The 27,742-nt window shown below is 36.0% G+C and overlaps 1 protein-coding gene and 1 long non-coding RNA gene across 2 annotated transcripts; one reads left to right on the top strand and one right to left on the bottom strand.

The window, feature by feature from the left end:
* The first annotated feature begins 4,416 nt into the window (after positions 1-4,416).
* LOC105451827 lies at positions 4,417-20,311 on the top strand. Its single transcript, XM_011692519.1, has 9 exons — positions 4,417-6,219; positions 8,446-8,580; positions 9,619-9,783; positions 11,712-11,846; positions 12,190-12,459; positions 12,549-12,923; positions 13,300-13,722; positions 14,282-14,582; positions 15,444-20,311. The coding sequence occupies exons 1-9, from the start codon at positions 6,013-6,015 to the stop codon at positions 19,136-19,138; spliced, it is 5,706 nt and encodes a 1,901-aa protein (XP_011690821.1). The 5' UTR covers positions 4,417-6,012; the 3' UTR covers positions 19,139-20,311.
* On the bottom strand, positions 6,128-7,228 carry LOC105451826. The gene is made up of 4 exons (XR_974628.1): positions 7,141-7,228; positions 6,705-6,984; positions 6,367-6,524; positions 6,128-6,210 (listed from the first exon to the last, which is right to left on the bottom strand). It is a non-coding gene; the product is annotated as an uncharacterized LOC105451826 (long non-coding RNA).
* Positions 20,312-27,742: the final 7,431 nt, after the last annotated feature.

Below are 27,742 nucleotides of genomic sequence, written 5' to 3'. Positions count from 1 at the left end.
TAAAGACCAATAGTAATAGTTACGGAATCGCACATGATAGAATAATAAAACTTCTCAATAATCATGTTTTTTTCAGACAGTATCGCTTAAAGTCTTAATTTTTAAATATTGTATTTTTTAGCAAACGTAACTATTTTTTCAGTAAGCATCTACGAATTTACACTAAAAGTTGAGAAAATTCTTCACCCAACATTATTTTGAAATAAAAATTACAAACATTAATTTCTAACTATTGTATATACATTGCATTAAACACATTGTAATAACAGAAACTTCATATAATTCTAACATTATTTTAAGGTAATAATTATATACAATTTTCAAACATTGTAGATATATTATATTAACCTGAAGTAAATGTTAGAGTAATCCTTAAAAAAATGTTTGCAGTAATGTTTTTAAAACATTTTAACAATGTTCGATAAATTCTATGTTATTATATAACATTTTCAAAACATTTATATAATATTATTTAAAAATGTTCGAAAAATGCACATGAAATTAACGCTTCGAAATTTATTTTAATGTTTCTTGCTTACTGGGACGGCACTAGATACAGACATTACACAATTTCAGAATATTCATGTGACAATAATTGTGTGATTTAAATGCACTTGATGCTTAATATTTCTGCAAGCATTACCTTATCCTAATTTTTATGTCAGATGTAAATTGCTCACATCATTATTTATAATTGAACAATTTAATATTAGGTAACGTAATTTCGACACAAACAATTTTGGAAACAAAGAAGAAGCTCTTGGTATTTTTGAGATAATAGCTTTGCTGAGCGAGTTTGGGTTTTAATATCTCTCATGTCAGAAGCTACAAGTCGTGCAGGATAGCATTTAGGATCCACCCTTATACGTAGAACCCAAACCCTAACTAGAAATTATATCCCCCATAGATCTATCTACCTGTTACTGGCTTATTGGCTGGACCAAAACAGGGTTCCACGCTACATTATTCACGCTGAATACTTTTCGAAATAAATATCGTGACATCTTTTCAAGATGCTTTTAGATAGTTTCTTATCTTACTGATAAGATTTCGGATATTATATCTACAGCGTGCAGAAAGATTACACGTAAAAAATGAATTTTACTTCTGTATATATTCTAAAATTACAATAAATTAATTCATTATCTTATTGTAAACTTTTAATCCTTTGAGGACGGGAGTTTTTTAACAAAATAATTTTTATGGAAGGCTTTATTTTTGGAATCGCTGAATTTATTTTGATCTCAGAACTGTAAAATTCAAAATGATGAATTCAATATGATACAATATAAAAAGTAATCTAATTAATTAATTGTGAAATTTGATTTTTAATCTTGGAATCGCTGAATTTGAATATGACCTGAAAATATTAAAATTCAAAAAGGTAATAACTTCCAGTAAAGGAACTCGTGGCGCAGAGCTTACAATTTGGAAGTTAACTGTTTGCATAACTGATAAGCTTCAAATAAAGCGAAACTGGAAACTTGGCATTACTTATTGTTAGTAACATTAAACATTTTTTTAGTAACACTAAAAAACCAAGTTATGAGAATTTTTTAAATTCTGCCTATTATTGAGTCCATTTCGAATTTTTTATTTTTGACCTTAGATTCGAATAAAATATTATCATTAAATTATTCCATAAGCCAGTTTAAAAAATTAAGCAAGTTTACAAAATAAAAAAGAACCCAAATGGATCCAATAGGCATATCCATCTACAAAGGCTTAATATTAAATTAAATTACTATAAATATTTATTATTTAAATAAAATACTAAAGATTTACTATTTTAATATTGCATGAAATCTTTACAAATAAAGATTAAAAAAAAAAGATTATGTTCTTGCATACCAATATGATTAATATCTACTCAACGAAGAATTTAAACCATATAAAATACCTGAGATGATTCATCATGAATGTATTTTGGAGCATGGGAGGATGGGAGGATAGGAGCGAGAATCCTTCGATGTTACGAGAGCCCTTTGCCACATGATACGATCTTCTTTGCTCATCAATTTTTAAGGAATGCGCATATTAAGAATATATTTTCTGAAAAAAAAAATATATATAGGTCTTGCAATTTTTGTTTAATGTGTCCCCTTAAATTAACTTGCAAGTATTTCAACTTATAAGTACTTTCAATGTTCTACTATCGGTGAGTGACTGATCGAAGTTACTTTGCTTGAGTTAACTAGGAAGGGAACAGAATTTTTAATGTTGTGCAGACAATGTAATTTAGCTTTATGATTATTCAGGAGGCGATAGCTCCTCGTAAAGTATTTCCTGTTTGTCTATTTGCATTTTCTGAAAAGCCGGAATTACGTTAAAAATTTATATAATCGTTGCATTATGAGAATTCAATTCCGATGCAGCTGTATGATATGAACCGTACAATGTCTCTAATGGCACAGATCATATCGGCAGTGCTTAAGCATAATTCTTGTATCTTTGCATGTTCCGTATTCTGAATACAGTTGGCTGTTAGATACCGATGTTAATAGACGACTGCGTGCATAATTAGGAGAGGAGCTCAATTAAAAGTATTCGCTAGTGTCGCCAACAACAACTGTTATCTTTGAAAAACGCGCGATACATCTTGCAATTCTGCTGAAGACGCGATTTGTAACACTTTTTTTTGCGCTTCGCGACAATTTGCGGCAGAAACACATTTACAGATTACCACTTCGGTTACGGACACCTGATATAATTTCCCGCTATTACCGGATCATTTCCGGCCACCGCTAATAGTTCCTTTGAACTTGCGTGTCGGAGCACTGAAAGTTGATTCAAACTACTGGTTCTTGATTTTCTTTTAACATCTCTTTTACATTCCATATTTAATAAATATGTATATTTCTTGCTGCTTTTCTTGTTATTAATGTTCTTGAAATTAATGTAGTTTGACTATTTTCTCGAAGAATGTTTTGAGGAAACTCGATTGCCGAGATTTTCTACACGACAAGATTGAAAGTATAGAGAGGTGGGATTATCGTTTAATACTCGTTTAAAAGTATTTGATCGAGTATTTTACAAGCAAACTAGATTTACATCCTGTCTCGCAAACGAGGGAGGAAATGTTCCAGATCCTTGTACGTACCTAAGTGATTACTTCTTTTACGCGACAATACCCACGCCTCTTGCTTAAATAAATCGCCAGGATCTAACAGATACAATTTCCTGTTTGGTACTGTGTATGTATGTGTATGAGCGCATGAAATCAATCCTTCGCAATATTATTTATCCTACGTATGTAACATTAAATGAAATATCTTAGTCTTAATTGGATCTAAGCATATCTAATTCGTTTCTCGTATACCTATATGTCTTCTGTATTTTATCATCAAATTTCTTGAGAATATATTTTTGTATTTTAGCAAAAATCGTCCATGTATCATAGCAAAATTGTGTTTGTCTATCTATATATAGCGATGTATAAGATCTTTTATCTTCTATATTAGTTATTTATTAATACTATACATACGTACGTTGATACGAGCAAATCGTTCCTTATATTCTCGTAACTTACAATCAGTTAAGAGTGTCAGGAATGGAACGCGGAACACGAAGACGGTAAACTTGTTTATTCGACTAGCAATATTTTATTTTATAATTGTATAGGAAAAAATATCAATTTTTTCAATTCTTAAAAAAATAAAAATTGGTGCGTGCAAATTGTATTATGAATGCTTTTTGTGCTTGTATGAATAGTATCGTACTCTTTATAATTGAACCCTTTGGCTACTACTCGCCATTATAGCTTCCCGCCGCTATGGCTTCCCTCTAAAATCTTTTGAGTTTTTTTGGAACAAAACGCTTCTATAATGATTTTTTGTACCTCAATATCTTCTCGTTATCATGCAAGAATCTAATTATTTTGACCAGTTATTTGATTCACCGAAAAAAACGCTTGCGTTTTTAGTCAACTTCCGCGACTGAGTTGTGCGTACAGCTTGGCATCAGTTCAGTCATAACTATAGGTATTTTATAACTCGCAAAATGTTACAGCATCACGATACGTTGTACACAGAAATAAACTTAGCCTGAGTCATAATAAATTTTTTGCGACTCCAATGGCAACAAAAGAAATCGATAGTTTCACAAAAGCGATAATTGGGTGATTTATCTGATTTATCTTATCGTTGAAAGAAATGTGGGTTATCCAAATCTTCAACGAGAGCTACGGTCCTGGCCATAGGCTGCTGTGGTTCAGGTTGTCCAGGTAGGTAGGTGAACGTAGGACAGCTAAACGGGTGACGTCATGGCGTCATGGACTTCTTGGGTCTATCGAAAGGTGGGACGGAGCGAGAAAGGGGATACTTGTGTAGCTCCTTAGAAAGAAGAGGAAGACGAAGAGAGTCAGAAGAGAGGGTGGGGGATATTCGCCAGCGCACCGCGGGACGCTGGCTCAGGTACGGGTGCACGGCGCCGCGTGCAGGTAGTTCCGTGCTCCTTCTCCACGGTTTCTCCGTGCCGTCGTGCTGTTTAAGCTGTGAAACTGTCGAAGTTGTGCGAAGGAAAGTGTTTTCAATCTCGCGTTTCTTGACGATCCGGAACTGGAGTGTAAAGGTGTTTGCAAGGAAAAAACGTGCGACGATATTATCTACTTCCGATGGTGTTGCAATATCTCTTTACGGAAAAAGAGAGGATGAGTGTTAATTAGACAATAACGGTGCACAGTGTACAACTATATGTTAAAATCTCCTCATTGGAATATCGAAATACGCGGATATGAAACAGCGGTAGTTGCGAACGGAAGAAAGTTACTCCTCGTCTTCCTGAGAAGCTAACGCAGTTGAAGGAGAGGAGGCGCACGTGGTACGTCGAGGTGGAACAAAGCGGTCCACGCCAACATTCGATTCATACATTAACATCCAATGGAGCAACTTTGTCGTCAATCTGAGAAATTGCAAATTTATGCAAAACTATTCTGCATTTGGTCCAAAGAAACGGCATAAAAATACTTACATAATATTCATAAATATCTTGAAGATCTCCAAGAAGATTTTTTACCGTATGATTATTTTAAATTGCAACTAATTTTCTCAGACAATCGCTCTCTGACGAATGAACGAGTTCTTAAAGAATATTCATCAGATTTTTCATCAGAACCTGTCGAAGATTTGCTATGTTTGGAGTCAAGATAATATTGGAACCGCAAGCTAATCACATATATAATGTCAATTTTGCAAATCAAAAAGACGACTTCGTCGGCTAAACGAGTTTACGTTTTTAATCGTGCTTACGATTCATCTGACAACGGGTTCTACCGGCATATCCGGTATGCAATTGCTGGATACGATTCTTCCTCCGTTCTTTATGAAGAAGCATCTGCCTCTCTGGCTCTCGCCTGCCTGCTTGCTCATCGTCAACCTTCGTACCTCCTTTCTTCTCGCGTTCTCTCGTTTATCTGATGCATCGCGATTACAGCGTTATTCAGTTACGTCACAAAATAACGCTTGCAATATTTTGCGCAGATTGTTCAACAATCTCGAAAATAGAAAAGCGACGATTTTTTGTTAAATACGAAAAGAATAATACTATGAAAAACGGTCGTTGTCCCTGATTTATCTCTTTAAAAAAAATACAGCTATCGTAGTTTGAGGACCTACACGAGGGCGCAAACAGGAAAGATAACAGTGTACATTATCGCCTAAAAAGAGAAGATTGACAAAGGGAAAATGCGGTGTAAAGTTACAGAGCAAATATACCAAATGATATTATCAGGCGAGCAAGTAAAGTGTCGCGTGTAGACATTGCAAATAACGTTATCGTACCAAGAATCCGTCACGAAGAGTTTTTTTTACCGAGTGGGACTTCGCATTTGTCTTTATCCGGCCTGGAAGATATATCATTTTGCAATGTTTTCATTTCGATTGTGGAGCGTATCGACGTTTGACAAAATTGATGAGAGCTGTACAAATTTTAATGTTTAAAGATGACTACGATGATTCAGAGTATGCAGTACAAGGGATGAAATTTATGTCTCTGGCTTGAGCCAAAGATGTAAAAATGTTAAAGTGGATAAAGGTTCGTCAGAATGTGTCGGCAACGACATCCATGTCGACGACGGCCCCACCGTCACCTATATCTCGTCAGGAAATCAAAAATGATGAGACGAGAATTAAAATTAAAGATAAAATCAAAGAAGAAGGAGAAGATAGCGGTATGGAGAAAGAAGACTCTGTTTGCAATATCGAGCTGAGCGATCTGAAAAAAGTACGATTATATTTTATTGATTCATTAGTTTAGAGAGTCGTGTTATATATAGAGCTCTTTGAAGCTCGTACTCTTAATAGCAAAGAGTGCTAATTAATCTAGTTATAGTGAATGACCGATAATGAATTTAGTCATTAAACTAATTACCTTAAGACAATCCACATATGATTTCTCTCAAATTACTGTAGACCGTGGCTTGAGATAGTTTGAGCGTGTGAAGGTCTCTATAGAGACATGTGTAGTTATAATTTTTACTCTCTCTTTTCTCCACACGAAAGGCAGATGGGCATCAAAGATTATTGATTCTGAAAGTTATTTACTATTTTTTTTTAACAAGCAATTTTTCTCTATATAATAGATATTATATCTCGAAATACTCTATTATAAGTTTCAAGAAATGAACACACCACGAGACATTAAGGATCGATAAAGCACCGCTTTCGTTCGATGATTACACTCGATCTAACACAATACTGGATACATACGCTAAAACCGGCTGGTTTCTTCTGCATCAGGAGACAAACCTGTCTCGAACAGGTGCCACATTCTCTTCTTCCTGATGCACATGGACGTGCCGTTACCATCGTTGCTTTTACGTCGACCGGGACTCGTACCACATCTGTCACTACTGTCATTACTAGTAGACAGTTAGTACACGACATGCAGTAACTTTCATTGAGGAATTTCACTTCAAACGCGAATTGACGTAGTAGCGTACTAGATTGCCGCTCTCAGACGTAACAGAATGACTGGCACGAATTCCAACTAAAACATCGAAATTCATTGAAAAATCTTAGAAACTAATTCCACTTTATTATTCTATTATTCCATCGATTTTTATTTTCATTGTTTGATATATTTAGTCCTCTTTACAAGTCGGAAAACCAAAAACTCGCAACTCGCGTGATTCTCGTAACGCACTTTGAGTTGTTCAGTTGAGTTGCTCCTTCTTCCTTTTGCATCCGGCGCATTTTTGTCGAAATGCTGCGTTGGGTAAGCACCTTGAAGCGACGCAGCACCGACTTTCTACATGTAACCGCTACTTATACTTACTAATCGCTGGGAGGGGGAGGCGGATTAGTTACGAAACTTACTAGAACCCGGCTGCTGCCGATAGGTCGCAAATTACGACCGGTCCGGTACTTCTATTTGACCTCTGTCATGTATCACAGCGGTGGCATACGGTGACCGTTGTTGTAAAAATCGAGATAAAATATAGTCGATGTCTCATGTCGTGTACCGTCGACTCAGGGACTTCACTCACCATCTCCTTGTTGCAAAATCGTTTGCGCGTTTCGCAAAATTATTTATGCATCGTCTGATTATCTGGTAGATACGTATGTTGATTAGGGAAATGAAAGAAGCAGAGCAATGCGGTAGGCTTAGCGTTACAATGTGATTTTATCACGAAACCAGCGGTTTTATCGATGGTGACGTAAAGATTAACGTAACTCTGTGCAAGAAAATTCAGATTTATTCCTCTTTCCCTTTTTTGTTTATTTACGAAATGTTTTATACAGAAATCTGTTTGCATTTATCTATATTTTTCATCATTAAAGGCCACATTCATTCACCTACAGTGTTTTATGGTTTTAGCTATAAACTTATTTGTAATTATAACTGTAATTTTATTTTAAAAAATTTCTATTATATGTAACGCAGCTAGAATTTAAAAAATTTCTGTATTCAATAAAAATTATTTTGTTATCAAAATATATTGCGATATCAAAATTACGTATTAATTGTTATAATAGTATTAAGATGCAGCGTTTTTGATGCTATGTGTTCATTAAAATTAAAGCCGATCTTTTCATCTTGCATAGTACAATTTATTCCACCTGTTGATTCCGGTACATTTTCATATTTTGTACTTGCTCGTCACGCAACTTACACCAGGATGACAAGGCTAATAGATACAAGAAGATTAATAGTTCTATAGATGGAATGTCGATGATAAATTATATCTTTATTTGAGCCAAAAGGAAACTCTATGCTAAATATTAATATTATAATGTATTTTACATCTTTTATATTTGTTATATTATACATGTACAAACATATAAAATTATATAATTGTATAATGATATGTCTTCGTTCATGTCATAATTATTCGTATGTATTTATTACTCGTTTTGCGGTCTCTCATCGATGCGTTCAGGATGCTCAACGGCGAGATCTCGTTTGGTAGCTCGTGCATTAAATCCTCGTCACATTGTCTTGTTTCAGGACCTGTTCTCGCAGCTGCAGTTTTCGCAAGAGAGCGCTCTGCCGCCCGACACATTGCGCCGCGCGTTGGCCGAGAGCTTTCTCGATCAGCAGAGGTTTCAGCTCGGTTTTATGGACGACGCAGCGGAATGTTTCGTAAGTGCCAATCATTTCTATTTTTCCAGGTATCATTACTTCTGATTGAAACAGCGAGATATTGATACATGTAGCCAATTCTACATGTAATGACAATTGATCAGATTTAAAACTTATTATGTTGCTAAAATATTTATTTTTATTCATTGCTTTACGATAAATCGTGATTGCTGAAGTGATTTTCTTTCTGTATTAATTGAATACTAAATTAATTGAAAATTTTAATTTGCAATTTACGAGGAAAGTAAAGAAGATAAATAATGTATTTCTTTCTTTCTCTATTACGGAAAATTAAAAAAAATGATATTACGGAAAATTTATATATTATAATGTATATTATATTCAAAATGAGAAGAAGAGTGGAACTTTCTTGTTAATAACATAGAAAGTTTTACAGCATAGAAGGCCCAAATATTAAATGTAATAGAATTAAGTCAAATTGTAGCCTTCTGCAGAATTTTCTCTCTGACGCAGGTAAAATCTCGCTATTTTCATTATTGAATATTTCGAAGCTGATCGAATGTTTCTAATGATGTCTAGTTACATAGACGAGATTGGACTAGCAATAATGATCTTAGTTAAGCCTTGCAAATATCGCTAGTATACTACTTTCTCGTTTGCACAACAGTCACGTTGGACACTAGTTTATGCTCGTATGTATGTCAGCACTAGTCGGCTGAATAATATCAATGCAAGTTGGTACTTACACAGAGAAAACGTACAATAGATGCAAGGACAGTAACATAACTGTGACGTACCGTTATTCTGCATATTCTCAAACGCAAGATTTTTATCGAGTATAATAGTATTTGCTGGCTAGCGTACCTTTATTATGCATTAAATTGAACGCGCGAGGTTGATGACACACAATTTTTTATAACAAAATTATATTCTATATTTTTATAAGAAATGTCAGAGATACATATACTTCTACTTATGTACATTCAACTTGGCCTTGTAAAGACAAGTTGCGAATTGCGATAGAAAACATGAAGGAATGCGTGCTAGTTAACATAAAATTTTTTTCTATAATTTCAGGAAAACATTCTCTTACGTATACACCTTCACATTGCAAGCAGCGAGGCTGAAGATATGTGCAGCGCGAGGCATTGTGTACCGCATCAGAAATTTGCCATGACGCTCGTCGAGCAAAGCGTCTGTGGGGCTTGCGGTGCAACGTCGGAGCCACTGCCTTTTACACAGGTTGGTGTAATTAATGTCATGCTTTTCACATTGCATGCTTATCATGCCATATTAATATATGCATATAAAAAAATCATGAAGAAATATCGCGTTCGAAAATGCAAACGCGATATTTCTTCATGAATTTTTTAAAGTAAAAATTTTCTAAAGTAAAGATTAAGCGTCAAATTAATTGACGTTCGATTACATCTTTTAGGGATTTTTCCGCTTTTTCTTCCAGTTTACGTTTTCGTGTGTAGTATTGTGTGTAGTACTACACGTAGTATTCGTAGTATTCGTTACCAGATTTTTACCTGAGTATACAATACCTTTTTGTGTTTCTCGTCTTTCTATATAATAGACATCGGATCTTTTAAGGGTGTCACGTTTTATCCTACCTACCTACCTAAGTACAATACTTAGCAACTTTTCTTCTCATGGTCTATTTCTACGAAAGAGAAACTGAGGAAAACAGAATTTCGAATTAGTGAGATTGTCAGTAAATTTATTAGTTAAAAAACATGACAAAAATATTTTACTTGTGATTAAGTAGAAAGACAATTTTTAAGTATTTTATTTAGTTAGTAAGAGATCCTTTTCTTATTTTTCTATTTCAAGTTTTAATTATTTTTTTTTATTTATCTAATCGTGACAGTACATTTTTTTCTCAAATTATGCTGATAAATTATAATAAAGATCACTTTACGCAAAAAATTGAAATTATACAAATTTATAACTACAAAAATAAAGATATTTATCACTAAAAAATATATATAGTTTTCGCTTGTTAAAATTTTATTTTGTAATTTTCTTGTTTTTCCTTAGTTATACAACGAGTAATCATAAAATTAAACCAATTTATTCTAATGCAATTCAACTGCAAAATGTCGAGAAGTGAAATTTGCAAAAACAAATTGAAATTTGATTTCACATATTGACATACATATTTATGTACTAAGATTTGTTATGTAATTTCTTTTGGGCTTTGTTTTAATAAAATATCAGTATTCTATTATTGTATAGTACAGCAAACAGATATATTTTTATAATTTAACTTTATACTATGAATATTCTGTATGCAACTTAAATAACGTATATCGTGCAAACAGAAGAGAACAGTCATATAATGCCACATATAGCGCTCAGCATCTCGTGGGTGGAGTTGGTTTTCCTTGGCGTGTTCACATCGGGCATCGTTGATCAGCGAACCGTAAAAAGCATGAAACTAGTTGCTGTTATCCACTAAACAGAATGTTAGCAGTATGCCGGCAGTTCAGTAACAGATTCGATCCGGATTTTGTAACAAATAAGCATTAATTGTACCCGCATTAAATTTGTGGCCAAATTTGCAGAGATAATATGATGAAATGTTATATTATAATATAATAATGATAGAAATTGAGATTGATTGTTTTTTTAATTATTTAAATTCTAATTAAGTTATTGGTATTAATATTTTTGTTTCACTTGTGTTTAATTAAGTGTTAATTAAAGAATTTTTTTAAGTAAATTAAATTATTATTCCATTATGCCAATTTATTTAAAATTATTTAAACATGAAACGCCAGATTGCTGTCAAATTTTATTCTACAGATCTTATGTCATAATCTATTAATTTTATTTGATTTTCGTTGCAATTTTGCTGATATTATTAAATACGACGAACATGACAGATATCATATGTTAGATTTATTGTTTTTCTGTTAGCAAAGTTTATAGAAAATACTTTACTTTCAACAATTTTAATCTAACAGTAAATATTTAGTTTTTATTATTTCTCCTTTACTAAAAATATCTGAGCATCCTCTCTGTTTGATTTTTAATTATATTATTATATAATTGTCCTTCCATTGCCAATCTATATTTTATAAATATTGATTTTTTAAATTAAATAAACTTGAATGAATTAAATTTGTTAAACAAAAACATTGTCTACATTTCTTTCGCAGATGGTTCATTATGTGTCTGCATCAGCGTTGACGTCTCAAGCTCATCAAACGCCATTGAATTCTAGAAATAATCCGGATCTCTTCGGCCAACTTCTCCGAAGAGCTGGCGGAATGGGTGACATCCGTGACTGTCCGGTAAGCAAGGCTTAGCCTATGGTTTATGTTTTATAAATCTTTGGTCAAACTGTGACTAACGCGTTGAATCCTGAGCGTTCTGCCGCGTTGTATTTTGTCATTAGTTTCGTGGTAACCCACTCATATAACATTGGATTTTAAATAAGATTAGTAGAACTGACTCATTCGAATACGAGTTTTATGAATACATTCTTTCCACGAATTTATGTCCGATCTTTCTCTCAAAAAATGGGACACGATCAAAATCTACCGTATAATTGCGCGCGCGCGCGCGTGTGTGAAATTATTATTGTGTCATAAAGTATTGTATTAAAAATATATTTCTTTATATTCGTTTGCTCAGAGTTCTTGCGGTGCGAAAATTCAAATATGTCGGACCCTGATGAATCGACCGGAAATAGTTTCTGTCGGTGTCGTCTGGGACAGCGAACGACCGTCGTTGGAGCATATCATGGACGTTTTTGCGACTGTGGGCACGTCCCTTCGACTTAGCGATGTCTTCCATAGCGTGGTAGACTCTCGATGGGGCGCCTCTACTGTGCATAATCTCGTAGGAGTAGTTACCTATTACGGGAAACATTATTCTACGTTTTTCTTCCATACGAAATTGAAGGTCAGTGTTACCTTCGTATCAACAGGTAGTTTTATAGCTACAGTGACACAGCTTATAACACGGTGTAATACGATGAAATAAACCTTTAGGTGTGGATCTATTTTGACGATGCCACTGTCAAGGAAATTGGACCTCGATGGGAGCAAGTCGTGGAAAAGTGTAGAAGAGGTCGTTATCAACCTTTACTACTCTTATACGCGACGCCCGCCGGTACTCCTGTTAACACCGAGAATGCTCCAAAGACTATTATCCCTTTTCCGAATAACAATGGCCTGAAGACATCCCCAAAAAACAGCGTTCGCCGTTCGATCACGCCTAGTCCTGAAAAGCCATCCATCAACAGCACTGCCAGACGTGCCATCACACCCAATCCCGACAGTCCACCGCATCTCTACACTCAACGAAACGTTTACAGTGATTACCAGAATCTCACAGACATTCAGAATAATATATTTAGCAATCAGGTACGTTGTACAACAATTAATATTTTTTATAAATGATCTCCTATAGATTCTTCTTTTACTGAAGCAAATGTATAGACTAGAGGTGTGCGAATCAAGTTTTTGCATGGTCGAATCGAATCGAATCGAATCTCTTTAATTCGAATACGAATCGAATCTGAATCAAATTTTCTCAGATTAATATTACATTAGGCGATCGATTCGAAATCGAACCATTGTTGATTTGAAATTCTCGAACTATTCGATTTCGAATCTGCAGATTCGAATTCGAATCGACTCTATTGTGATTCGATTCGATTGGATTCGAGTTCGAACTATTCGCACACCTCTAGTATAGACTTCGTATTTAATTTCTTGACATCAAAATAATATCACGCAGGGCGTAGACACGGTTGATGGTGAAGTAGAATCGAAGTATATTAGCCGTCGCGCTGTGGAAAATGTAATGCAGCAACAGAAAAAGCAGCAGATGCAGTTGACACGTAGCTTAAGCGTGGGATCGGCACCGCAAGATGGTATCAGTATCCCTGACCATATGAACGTGCCTCGAAGACGAGATTCCGGTAATTGGTCCGGTGATCGGAACAGCGCGTCGTCGAGTTCATCTACTACAATGGACAATACGTATCTGTACATTGTTAATAAAATGCAGAGAAATTCGGGTGTACCTAAAAGCCCTATCAGCAAATCTGGAGAACTTTCGAGCAGCAGCAGCGGTCATTATGATGCTGGTTACGACTCGTATTCTTTGTCTTCTACGGACAGTCTTCCACTTCAGCAGGGTTTAAAGCACAATTTACAGGTAAATAAAAGATATTACATAGATGTTTTAGCAACACCAGCTAAAAAAAAACGATAAAAGGCTGCAAAAAACTGGTTAAAATTTTCCGCAAAATTTTGGTTCTAAATATTATCTGAAGCCAACTACAATAAAAAAAACAACAAATAATTTAGCTTACATACAGATTTAAGTAAAAAAAGCGTTTAAACGAGTAAACAGATCCAAATAAACTTTTGCATGAATATTTATTATTGTTTTTTTTATTAATATATATTTATTATGTAAAAACTTTGATTGAATTTATAATGCTACTTTCTCATTAAATTATAAAATGTGATTTTACATAAGAATCACAAACAAAAAATCAAAAAATAATAAAAGAATTGTGTTTACATTTTACACAGAAATGTAATAATAAAATAATTTATAAAATTTTTATTTTCAGTAATGTAATACATACCTTTTTAACAAAATTGAGAATAATGGCAAAAATTCATAGATATAAATTTCTAAATTTCTTAATCGTTATCGCAAAATGTTTATGCGTACTCTTTCGTAATTTGTATATCATCTCTTACAGCTTGCTCAAATACCGGAAGGTTATCAACCTTCTTCCGGCGACGATTGTGAACGATTATGCAAAGAAACGGACGCGTTGCTGGATAAATCTCGTGCTGCTGAAGATGCTGGTGATCTTAACACAGCTGTCGCATTGTGCAGCGCGGCCAGCAATAAAGCCAGAGCTGCGATGGACGCCCCGTATAATAATCCTCACACAATCACGATTGCAAGAATGAAACACAATACTTGCGTCATGAGAACGAGGAGTTTGCATAGAAGAATGTTGCAGGAACAAGTCACTGTTAACGGTGAGAAAGAAGGTAAGGAATTGAGATATCGATCCTTTTGATAGAACATGCTATAGTTTAAAAAAAGCTGCTTTTTTTCAAATTGCTGGAAAAAAAACTAGAAAAATTTCGGTTTTTTGCAAAAAATTGCTATGTAAACGATATACTATCTAATTTTTAATATTTTTTATCATAAATATTAATTGGAATTCACGAAGTAATGTGACTTTGTGTGATTTATTTTAATTTGCTCGTTAAAACGTGTAAATTTTTTGTAAATTAAATGTAAGCTACTCTTATAAATTATAACTCTCGTATTTTATAACATATTATTAAAATAAGACACCTCGTATAAACGCTGGAATTAATAATGAGTTAATTTTTATGTTTATATTTGAATACTATATTCCTTGAGATGAGGATTAATTATTATAAAATAAACTGTTTTAAGAAACGTAACAACTAGTGTAAAGATTAATTTAAGTTAATGTTTATATTATTTATAATGTTCGCAAGCATTTTTAAAGAATTTTGATTATTAATAATTATCAAGAGTTATTCGTTTTACTTGAAAAATATATTAATTTTGTTTTATTTATTCTTGTGTAGTTTGCTTTTTATTTTTCTTGTATTTTACATTATTAGCAATAAATATATGCTTGTTATAAAATTTTAGAATTTTAAAAAGTGTATCAAAGTGTTGCAAATGTGACAGATTTTATGAATATATATGTGAAATTTTCCATTGAATTTTTCTACTCCTTGGGAAAGGAACCGAAAAAATTTGTTGAAAAATTGAAAACAAAATCGGTTTTCTTTGCAACCTTTAAAACTATAGAATAACTGCAGAAAATAAGAATATGTATATGACATTGCGTTTTCTTTTTTTTCCAGATGGGGTACCCGAAGGAAGACACTCGCGAGAGAACAGTAAATCGAGTCAACACTCGAGGCAAAGTTCACGAGATAAAGGTAATCATTCCCGACAAAATAGTCGGGAACTTCTAGTGAACGCACCAACAACAGTGGATAAACCTGCCACGAAGAGTATCGAGATTTACGCTACTTTACCGAAGAAAAAGACTCTACGTAGTAAAGCGACAGCGGTGAACGTCATTGAGGATGAAGAATATATGCTGTATGATCGACCAACGCAAAGGACTGGCTTGTTTAGCCGTACGAAACGTTGTGAAGATGACAAGAAAGATAAGAAACGCGCGAGAAGCGAGGAGAGGAATAAGAACGTATCGAAGGATTTTTCGATAGCACCATCTAGATTGTCACCGTCTCTAAAAGGAATGAAGATTGAGAAGCCGAAGGAAACCGAGATTAATGCAACTGTCATAAAAAATACCCAGCTCAACAATACGGCTACGATCGAGCAGAAGCAGGGTAAGAAACAGCACAAGATACGCAGAAAATTACTTATGGGCGGATTGATCAAAAGGAAGAACAGAAGTATGCCGGATTTACGAGAAGGACAGGATAGCCAGGCAAACGTGAATGCGGAAGGATCATCCGTCTTACCGAAACAGTCAGTGGACGATTCCAGCGTTGGTCTAAAAGGTAATGATGTAAGCCAATCACTGAGCGGTTACTTGTCAGAGGGACATTTGGAATTCGCCGGAAACAACGGATCTGGAAATACTAGCAATCCAAATCTCGAAAGAAGCCGTTTGATGAGAAAGAGCTTCCATGGCAATGCCGGTAAAGTGTTACACGTGGCGAAAGTGCCTCCGCCCCCTCCGCTCAGAACCACTTCTCAGCTTAGCAAGTCTAAGTGTTCGGGCGAAGTGCACAATGAGCAGCAATCCGACAAAGCTGCATATCCTTTACCGGACAATCGGTGCGTGTCCAACTCATCGCAGGATCAAAACAATGTTTATTGGAATCACATGAACGCAAATAACTCACCTAATGTGACGAACAGAAACTCAGATTATGTTGATTACTCATCGGAATCGCATTCGCTTCCATTTTTACCATCTTATAATGATCAGAATATTTCTGGAACATGTCAAACAAATTACAATAATAAGCCTAGAATTCAGGATGACGTTGTACAATACGCTAACGGCATACTCTATGAGCCGACCTTCGTTGTCACTCGTGCAGATGTGCACAATGAGCAGAGTCCCGTCAAGCAACAGCTTCAACCAGATTCTTTACCACCTTATCCTGAAAACGATAATATTTCGCACTCACGGCAACCGAGCGAGGACTTTCCACCACCACCATATCCATCGATTCATTCGGTGTCGCATTCGAGACAAACCAGTGAAGATTTTCCACCGCCGCCACCACCAATTGACGAGCCAACTCATCTCCAAGAGCCTCAGCAGCATCAGGTTACTCTTCAATCGCAACAACGTGCGCAGCAATTCGAAGCACAGCAGATTGGCAGCCTGTTAGCACAATTACAGAACAAGAGGGAACAAATTTTAACTGATGAATCAAATAAAGAGAACCGAGCGCAGGAGCACGAGGACGAGGAGAAGTCATCGAGCGAAACATGGTTGAGAGAACTGCAAGCTAAACAGGCAGAGAGGAAAATGAAAAGGCAAGCACCTTTAAATCAAGACATTCCAAAAGTTAGGCCTTCGTCAATGCCGACAATTCCAGGACCGACTATCGCTAGGAGAACTAGTGATTTAATGATGAATAATCTTGGACAGAATTATGATCAAGGTCGTGACGTTACAGACTGCCCGAGAGTCGCTTCTTCGGTAAAAGATATGGCTGCTAGATTTGAACAGATCAAGCTGCAACCAGCCTCAAAGTCCGACACAGATGTGAAACCTCAAACAAAACAGAATGCAAATTGCGTTCCCTCGTTAATATCGGATATGTCTCAGGAAACATCATCGATAGAGGGCACGAAATCGGCCAAGTTATCTTCTGAGAATAATGTCTTTACGAAGATGGAATCTTCAAATTCACAGACCGTTTTAAACTCTAGTTTTGACTCTAGTTCCAGCCAAAGCAGCTTTATCGCGATGTTGCCGCCAAACGAATCTGTTCAACAGAGCGAATTAAATGTCGCGATGTTATCCATGTCCTTGACACTCCCGCATGAGAATGGTTTGCCTGTTGATTGCCCGGAAGACGACATCAGCGAAGTGGCGATGCAGAACACTATTCAAAATACAACGATACTGCCAAGCGAAGAGGACATTGCTCCGCGAAAGGTAAAACGGCGGATTGGTAAAAAGAAAAGCGTATCATTTTGCGATCAAGTGGTGCTTGTTGCAACAGCGGAGGATGATGAAAAGGATTCGTATATACCCAATCCTATTTTGGAAAGAGTCCTGCGTTCTGCGATGAACAAACCTGAGACTGCTCAAGTACTGCGAGAAATCAGAAGTCTTCAGGAGGCAGAGACGATTCGCGAAAATACTGCTGCAAAATTCCAACAACAGACCCTTCCCTTGAAGAGCGAAGCCGACAGCGTGCCGGCGACACCTTTTCAGGATCAACTGAGGAGCGTTAATCCAATTTCAGATACTCTTAAACCTACATTCGGACGACAGAATTCAAACGATTCGATTGGATCGCTAACGGATAAAAAATCTTGCGGGTCTTGTGGAAACGAAGGTAAAGATGTGGTCGATCGTAAAGAAACCTATGCTGGCATTTCCATAAACACTTCGAAACCGACGTCCTATTCACCGCAGCTGCAACAGCAGATTAGATATACTCAGAATGGGTACACACAATATATGCAATCGGTGTATCCGCAGACGCAAGCGTCCTATCCAAGAAATCAGATTATTCCCTTATCGCAAACTCAGAAACCAGCTAGTCCTTATCCAACGCAAATAAATGGACAATACATTCAAAATGGCATGCAACAAACGAAAATGTTACCTCAGAAAAACGGCTATGGAACATATTATCAGCAGCAATTGCATAATCAGTTGGAGCAGCAGCATAATCAAATGAACAAACAAGTGACTGCTCAATCACAGCAGAATACTCTGAATCAAAGAATTCCGTCTCACAATGCCAGCCCGATAACTGTCCAGCATTCGCAACAGCAATTTTATCCGCCTAATCAATCGCCGAGTCCATATCACAGTCAATACTCTCAAAGTTCCTATCAAGGTCCCTATCAAACTGTTTTTCCGCAGACTAAAGCGGGTCAACCATTACCGCAGTATCAACCATCATCTAATTCACTTGTGTCCTATCAGCAGCAACAACAACAAAACGCGCAAAATTATCAGCAGAGACATGACAACTACCAGCGACAATTATCGTCTCAGAAGATAGAGCAACAAAGTTCTATGGTACCTAATCAGTATCCCAAGACTCTGCAGAACGGTCAGATACAGCCGAATGTGAAGTATCCGGCCTACCAGCATCCTCCGCTTTCCAAACAGATGCACTTTGCGATGTCCACTGCGAAGGTCGTCCCGATGGTGACGCAGCCTCCTTTGCAGACGCCAACAGGCATTGCAACCACCGTGAGAGCACTCGTAACACCCTGCAATCTCTGTCGGAAGAGAAATGTACTTGAACCAACACTATATTGCACGGATTGCGACTTTTACATGTCGCGTTTCCGACCGACTAACAAAACGACTTAAGTTACTCTGTATGAAGACAAAAAGCTTGTCGGTTTCATCGAATGTTAGTCTTCTCTGACGAGATAATATTTTTTTTATAATAAATAATATAAATAATATAAATTAAATAATATTCTTTTTATGAATTAATTAATTAATATTCAACAATTTTTATTGAGGTTCACAAAAAGTCCGAAAGTTTGTATATTCGATATAGTCGTGTTGTCGCTACAATTTAAATGATCTGCGATGCGCAAGATTACAACACTGACAATTAAGCAATATTCATTTCTTGTATGTGCTTTAATTAAAATTTCTACGTAGGCCGCATTTCGGAAAATTAGAACTTAATATGAAATTAATTAAATATATAATTTTTTAAAGAACATTCGATGAACTACCGAAACATAAATAGTATTTATATTTTGTATAAATATTAGATGACTTTTAATTGAGACCCTCATCGTGCAGCTACTGTAGTTACGCTTGTGTACAATTTCCTTAATAGAGTCTTATTTTCTGTAATTTATAATATTTGTAGAAAAATTGTACTTAATTTTATTATTTTAGACATATCTAGATGTACTTAATTACTGAACTAGATTATTATTGTTACAGGCGCAGACTCTAACATAACATTAAACCATTTGTTAGACATTTGTATTTTATAAATTAGCTCATCAACATATTTAAATTGCGGCGTTACTCATATTTGCAGTACATATTTTTATTTGTATATAAATGAATATAATCACGCTTCTCTCTTTACGATCAGCATAACCAATAGTTCATTTTGTAAGTTAAAGTTAAATTAAGTGCGAACTACATTTTCTGTTTCTATGTAATTGCATATTTTATTTTATTGCGAAGATGAGAAGTTGGAATTGTGATACTAGCCATGCTACATAGAACTTATCTCGTTAAGATAGAAACTGCAGTATTGCAAATTATGAAAGAAGAATTAAATAAGGAACAGGTGAAACTTGATCTCTGAGAATGCGTGAAGTTTATTATATGTTAATAATCTTTAAAGTTATGTAATGTGTATTAACATGCATCGCGTTACATTGTATTATTTTACGTACTTTTAAGCGCTAAATCAATGTACAAATGTTCAATTTTATACTTTTTGTATGAGTATTTTGTTTTAAAAATACTTTATTGTGACATTAATAAAGTCTCCTTATGATATTATCCAGTTGATTTTTTTCAATCACTAATTCAAGTCGATAATGAAAGAATATGGTTAATTTTATAACTACTGTTATTGACAGTAATATTTTACCTAGGTATAGTTGAAAACTGCATTTTGTCATGTATGTCCTATTCGTGGCAATAAACTCAATTTTTAAACATGTCAAAGACTTTAAATTTTCATAAAGAAAATTAATAAGTAAACACCGTCCATGGCAGACATATTAGGTGTAGAGTCGCGACAGATCCATAAAATTTTATTGGAGCACAAAGTATTCTCTTAGCCTGGAGGACAATAAAAATATGTTTTATCTGTTTTCAACCGAAGTCTGAAATTGATTCAAAATTTTACTAATAAAAGAGAAATCGCCAATGGTTAAGAGACAAATAAATGTTTTTTTTAGAAGTAACAAATTGTATATCTCCAAAATTCTGAGTGTGACTAGAACTGAACTTATCAATAGATGACCAATTAAACAAAATCTATAATGGTGAGGTAGTGAATCATCAATAACGAAATGTGAAACTCAAATTGATAAACAAGCGAAGACGGTTTACCTGCAGTGAATAGTTGTAAGATTTAACAGTGAGACTGAGACGGACGGAATGATTTCAAATTAAATTCTCTAATAAGTTCAAGAGGAATTAACGGTTGTATTTTGTTTAAGAGATCCTGTCAATAAAAAATCTAATTTCTCGATTTAGCACATTCCATAAGTTGTATTATACATAAACTGCGACACCGCAGGATTCCCTCTCTTTCGCTCTATTCACTTCTTTTTTTTTTGGAGCATATTTTTACAATAAGAAAGTTCTTGACCAGTTACTAAAATATGTGAGCGATTTAATTTAATTCGAGTGCTGACATTGTTTCCTGGAATGTCCCAGCCAAGACGGCTACATCAGCTACATCAGTCAACTAACTTTCATCAAATAGTAAGTTTCATTTTTTTATTTGGTTTTCTGCCCAAAGCCCTTACTTTAATTTTTTTCGAGTTTAATAATTTGCTTATACTGTGCTACAGCAAAATTTTTTTCGATATGCAACCATACTTTTTCCATACTACATTCGAAAGAAGAGTGTAATATTATTTAAAAAATGACAAATTACAATAAAATTTTTTAAAAGCATTTTACAACTTAGTATTTACTTTTTATATCGACTTTAATGAGTTTTACTGAGTTTTTACAGAGCTATATGGAAATAAAAATGCGACACACTTTGCTACGAATTTTGCAAGGCTTCTCGACATGAATTAAAAATCGCACACAAGTGCAGTTTACAGCATTTAAAAGTGTATGTCTTTATCTTTAATTTGCACATTTGTTGAGCATTGTGCGATTTTTTTATCACCGAGTGGGGAGATATTCAATGTTGAAGCATAAGGACCATTTTTGGTTCAATGTTGAATAACTCGGTGAAAAAAAGTTATGCAACGCTCAACGAGTGTGCAAATTCAAGCTATTGATTCACTTTCGAAAACTGTAAACTGCATTTATGTGCAATTTTTAATTCGGATTATGGAACCTTGCAAAATTTGGAGAATATTTTGATATTTGACAGATTTTTTTACGGACTTTGTGAAATTCCACAGAGTGAAATAAAAATTGCATACAAATGCGACTTACAGGCGGCTCTTGCGGGTCCCATGGACAGCGATGCGCACGAGCATCTCTGTCTTGAATAAGTTCGGGATACGGATATGTTTGGAATCGCTTGTCTCTGACCGCATTCTCCAATACTTTGGACACATAATGTGCCGGGAAGACGGTCTTGAAAAGACGATTGTGAAAGGCAAGGCCCTTGGGAGGCGCGCACGTGGGAGGTCACCATCAAGGTGAATTGACCAAGTGAATGTCCTAACGGGCAACTCTCTACGAGAGACGCCCGGCCGAGGAACTGGACAGAAATTAGGAGTGACGCCTCACTGTGACAAGGTCCATTTGTCTTGCGGATCACGACGCCTCTGCAGTTATGAAACGACTTAGGAGGAGGAGGAGGAGGATATACGATGAATGTAAAATATGAAATAATAATCTTTCTTTTAGGAAAAAATAACAATTTAATTAAAAATTGCATGGTTACATTAGTATCAGCTATATAAATTGATCAAAAATCTATATTAATTATATCTGATTTCTTAAAATGTTGATAGCATGTTATTAAATGTTGATTCTATTAAATAGAACTATAAAATATTGAAAAAATACGATTTAGGAGATTGGTACGCATTTGGTAACTCTCCCGTACATAATTTTTATTTGCATTTACATGTACGAAGATTCTTATAGACCTTTAAGTTTTGTATTTTAAAAGTCAAATTTCAAGGAATTTCACAAACCGGTTACAGTAGGATACGCACAAGTCATAACCAAGGAATATAAAGAGACAGAGCACAAAGTCATAACTTAGGCGAGGGGAGTAAAGCCGAAATGCGGGAGGAGATTGTGCTGAGTTCACTCTTATTGGGTCCCAGTTCACCCCCTCCACTCCACAGCAAAAGCATAGGGATACTCGGTCTATTATATGTATATGTGTGTATCACACGAACATGAGAACTTATATCATTGCGCTTGCGCAAACTAACAGTCAATGAAATTTGGGTACTCGTCGCACCGTCCCGAAGTGGCTTCCCCCCCACAACTCTATGCTCTGTCAAATTTATATTCCTATGTCTCTTATATTCCTATGTCCATGGTCATAACTAATTGTACATACACTAAGTTGTATGTACACGTGGGGACAGAAATGCCTAGCCATCTGAACTTGTAGGGATACCGGCTCATATATATATACATTATACATATATGTATATTCAAAATGTATATGTATGTATATGTGCCTCTGCCAATTTAAATGGCTATAGGCATTTCTATCCCCGTCAAAAGGATTATATATATTCCATCATGATATACAATATATAAAGAGTAGAAGAGGCATAGCGGCAAAGAGATTATATAAGTAAGTGAGAGACCTTCATAATCTGCTCAATTCATTGAAGATAGCTGAGAAAGATTGTTGAAACGCTTAAGATAGATCACAGATTATCCAAGCCTAAATTAAACACATGTGAGAATAAAATCTGGTTATATAATGTTTAACTGTGTTATTTATCAATGACGATTGCTATATATATAAGGATAACGAACGCAATGGCATTGCTCATTATCAGTCCATTGTAGTGCAACTAAAGAGGATTTCAGAGATCGGTAAATTCAGTTGACCTTACTAAGGTAAGTTGTACTACATATAACATAAATTAAAAATATCTTTTTCTCTTCATTATTTTTGTTTATCAATCTCATACATTACAATTTACTATTGAAGTTGAGAAAGAGCATAAATCAGCTTTCTATTTATTCTAGATATTTCAAGAAATAAGACCTAAAAAAAACTGTTGTTAAAATTAAAAAAACCCAAGTGGCATTATCTTCATGTATAACACGATCACGCAAATTTATCCATTAATAAAAAATCCGTATTATGTTAAAGTTGTGGCTGAGTCGAATTCATTGTCTCTTTTCCGCAATGCCAATTGGTTGTTCTAAGCTCGATTGTGTCACGTTCGACTTTCGTGTCGTGTCGTATTGGCGCGCACGTAGCGCGCGCATGTTTTGTCTAGTCTCCTATCTAAAAAAGTGCATGTAAAGTCGATAACTCGCATTTCTCGAAATTATTTGTTGTCGCTTCTCCTATCTAAAAAAGTGCATGTAAAGTCGATAACTCGCATTTCTCGAAATTATTTGTTGTCGCTTTATAATAAATAATTAGTGCAATTTATTAGCGTGTATTTGAAATTTTAAATATTTTAAATAAATAGATGTTCTGGCATATAACGTAGATAATGTAAATTGACAATCTAATTATATAATGTAATAACATAAAATATAAATATGGATAAAGTTACATCTAATATAAAAATGTGAGAAAAAGAGACAAAGAAAATAATCTATATATTTACATATTTCCCTAATTGCACGAATATAATTTAATTCTTGTTTAGCGCGTCGCGACATGAGAGCGTATTTTTTATGATTTCGTCACGAGCTCTTGCGGCGAATATTCTCCCCACGCGCGATCTCCATGCGCGATTTGAGAGGATCTTAACGCTCGGCAATTACCAAATAGAGCGGCCCATGTGTGAGGGCACGCTCCACGTGCGAGACTGAGAAGCTCGACCTTATATTCATTGACAACTTACTTCGACGAGTGCTCAGATAATGGAGATAAGCACGAGAGTCGCTGGCAAAATCGGTTGCCAAGAGATAATCTTCCGAATGTTCAGTTACAAACGCTTAGACGTCGTGCACTCGTCGTTTCGCAATGGCTTGATTCTCCCGCGCGGAAAGAGTATTACCTGAAAGAATTAACGTGTTAGTTGAAAATGTCATAATATAGCCAGATCAAGATAGACACTTTGATCTATGCTGATTTTAAATCTTTTGTCACATCATCGAATCAATTTCATGACATAATTTCCTTTGTGTTTTAATATATTTAATCATCGTGTAGTACACGTGAAAATTAAAACATCTGTTTAATTCATCATTTAAATAATCAATTCCAAACATGCATCAACTCTATATGCATGAATTTGTAACGATGCCACCTTTCACGTTCCCGCATTGTCCCTGTAATTTTCGGAAACCTGGATGCCCGGCGATCATTGACCGAATGCCGCCCCGCCGAACAACCGCGGGGCGATGTAAGGTGCGCCACTTTTTTAATAATATTTTCAAATACGGCAATATGAGGCCCAACGGCCCTCGCATGCCGAACCCATACGGAAGCGGCCAAACCCAGCCGATCGGCCGGGCCGTGCCAGCAAGCGATCGTCAACCTCCAGGCAGCACGGAGAACTGATCGACAGAACCGACCGAGGCCGGCCGATCCCCCCCCCCCAAGCACTCGTTCGCAGGGTAGCGAACGGGTATAAAAGGGGAGGCTGGGACGGCAAAGACGAGTCCGGTATCAACCGTCTAAATCCACTGCGCTGAGCCTTGTTCCTCATATGGTTTCGCACAAGCAACTTCTGAATTTCGGCTAAGTCCCGACAGCAAAAGGAGGTTGTGGTTTCGCTGTCTCCTCAGTATCTACCAAAGTCGACCTAGCCACCCTGATACCTTTCCGATACCGCCAGCAACTCCGGGAAAATCGTTTTGCTATCCCGGTCAATGTCGTCCCGCATACTAATGTTTGATCCCAACGATCGAATACCGGGCACAGTGATTTCGCTGTCCTCGTAGGTGACATCGATCCCCTAAACGGACTCCAGGGGATGCCGACGTAAATTCGCCCACGTTCGCGCTACCATTCCCGCGCCGTCGCTCCCCGCGGCGGGCCCTCCGAACGCGTGCTTAAATATATCATCGTACACATTATCGTTACACTAAACCATTGTAAATAATCCCGCGGCCCACGAGCTTCAAGAATCTGTAAATAATTATCTTGTCCGTCCGTGCACCGCCATAGAATGCTCGTTCAAGCAAATCGGATACTTCTGTATCCTCGTGATAAATCATACCCTGGTGAAAATAAAAATTGGAACGTAAGTCGAACGTAAGGGGAGAGTGACCGAAGCGTAAACGAAACTTCTAGGAGGCGAAAATTGGAACAGCGGAATGTAAAGGAAGCGTTAACGCTTCTTTTACACTTCGCTGTTCCAATTTTCGCCTCCTAGAAGTTTCGTTTACGCTTCGGTCACTCTCCCCTTACGTTCGACTTACGTTCCAATTTTTATTTTCACCAGGGTATCAGACCGAAATCCGCTCTTCAATACTTTAGTTATTTCCTCGCGATACTCTTGCACACTAAATATACGGGTGAAGTCAATTGTTATCTTTTCGTTCTTCAAATATATAATAAATGTTAAACTTCGTTATTTCTTTAAATATGTAATACGTGTTAAATTTCATTCTTGCCTTGAATACACAATAAATGTTAAACTTTATGTTAACCGAGAACTCAGTTAATTAACTCCCGTTCCTCTCTCTTCGCATGAACCACGTTACGAGCCTGGCCCACGACGAGCTGGTCCACGCTCAAAACGGTCGGTTGTTTCAAATTTATTCTTTATTATTCAAAATAAGTTACATTAGCTAATAATAATCGATACTATTTGTGTTTAATTTGAGCATACAATATTCCAATATTATACAATAAATTATATCAATGTTAATTAATAGGTATTTAATCCGTAAAGGACACCTGGATGCGAATTCACACCCACAAAATTTTCAACTTGTGGGCATTTGAGAACAGATGAATTTGGCGGTCTTCCCCCACTACGTAAATTATGTTTGTGAACTCTATTGTTTGAAGTAGAAAGATTTTGAGGATCATTTGCGTCTTATCTGTACATTTAAACTATAATTAAAACGATTTTTTTTTATTTACGTCCCCTTTTTAATATAAATGCACATTTTCTTGTTAGAATAAAGAATAAATCTTTTTAAAATTTTAATGATAATGAGTTCTATTAGGAGAATGTCTCAATACTTGACCAAGAAAAATATTTGCACAAACGACGTATCTCAGAAGTGCTTCACATTCATATGCAAGCAGACAGTCTAAATTTACAGTCTGACACTGAATTTTTACATTATGCGTATACTGCTATCTTAGACAGCACAGTTACATTGATCATGACTTCGGTATTCCTTCACGATATTATACAATTGATTTACTCTCCGACAAGCCTATTTGACTTGAATTTATGACAATTTTTATTTTTATAATTTATTTTATTCTTGGACAAACCTAATTACTTACTATTTGTTCATTGTATCAGTACCACAACTTTCATTGTCGCACTGTAGTTTCGTTTATTATCACAATATATACACGTATGCAACTACAAATAGTTTGCACGAATTTATTTCGCCGCATAATGATGTTTCTATCGCTTAGGGGCTTGTGCCCTGTATCGTTTTAACGCGTAGGGGCTTATGCCCTGCCGAAGACTCGAACGCGTAGGGGCTTGTGCTCTGCTTTCGACCTGTGGCAACGCCTAGCGATCCTGAGCCTATCTAAGGCAACGCCTGGGGTAATGCCGTCGTGAGCCACTCGTGGTCGGACGGACACGCTGTAATGCTAATTAAGGCCGTCGTCTTGTATCGCGTTCTGGCTCGAGCACACACTACGTCTCGTATGTTCGCGTTCGTAAGATAGACTCGCTCAGTGAGATACGTTTATAGATCTGCGGATCGAACTCGAATGAGGTCCGACACCGTCTGACACCCGACTTCCTACGACAACGACCCCCTTCCGATTCCCTTTGGATCACTTCCGAAAATGCCCGAAGATCTTTATCGATCGGTGATCCTTTAATAACAAGCCGCGAACACCGTGGCGGGCCCATAAAATACGTAGGAAATTCTTTGATGTCGCGACGACGCGACATGTCGGTAGACAGCCCCGGAAATCAGGCG

This window comes from Wasmannia auropunctata, unplaced genomic scaffold, assembly GCF_000956235.1.
Source record: "Wasmannia auropunctata unplaced genomic scaffold, wasmannia.A_1.0 LD336043.1, whole genome shotgun sequence".
NCBI lineage: Eukaryota > Metazoa > Arthropoda > Insecta > Hymenoptera > Formicidae > Wasmannia > Wasmannia auropunctata.
Note: the sequence above shows the minus strand (reverse complement) of the source record. Positions and strands in the feature narration are given on the sequence as shown.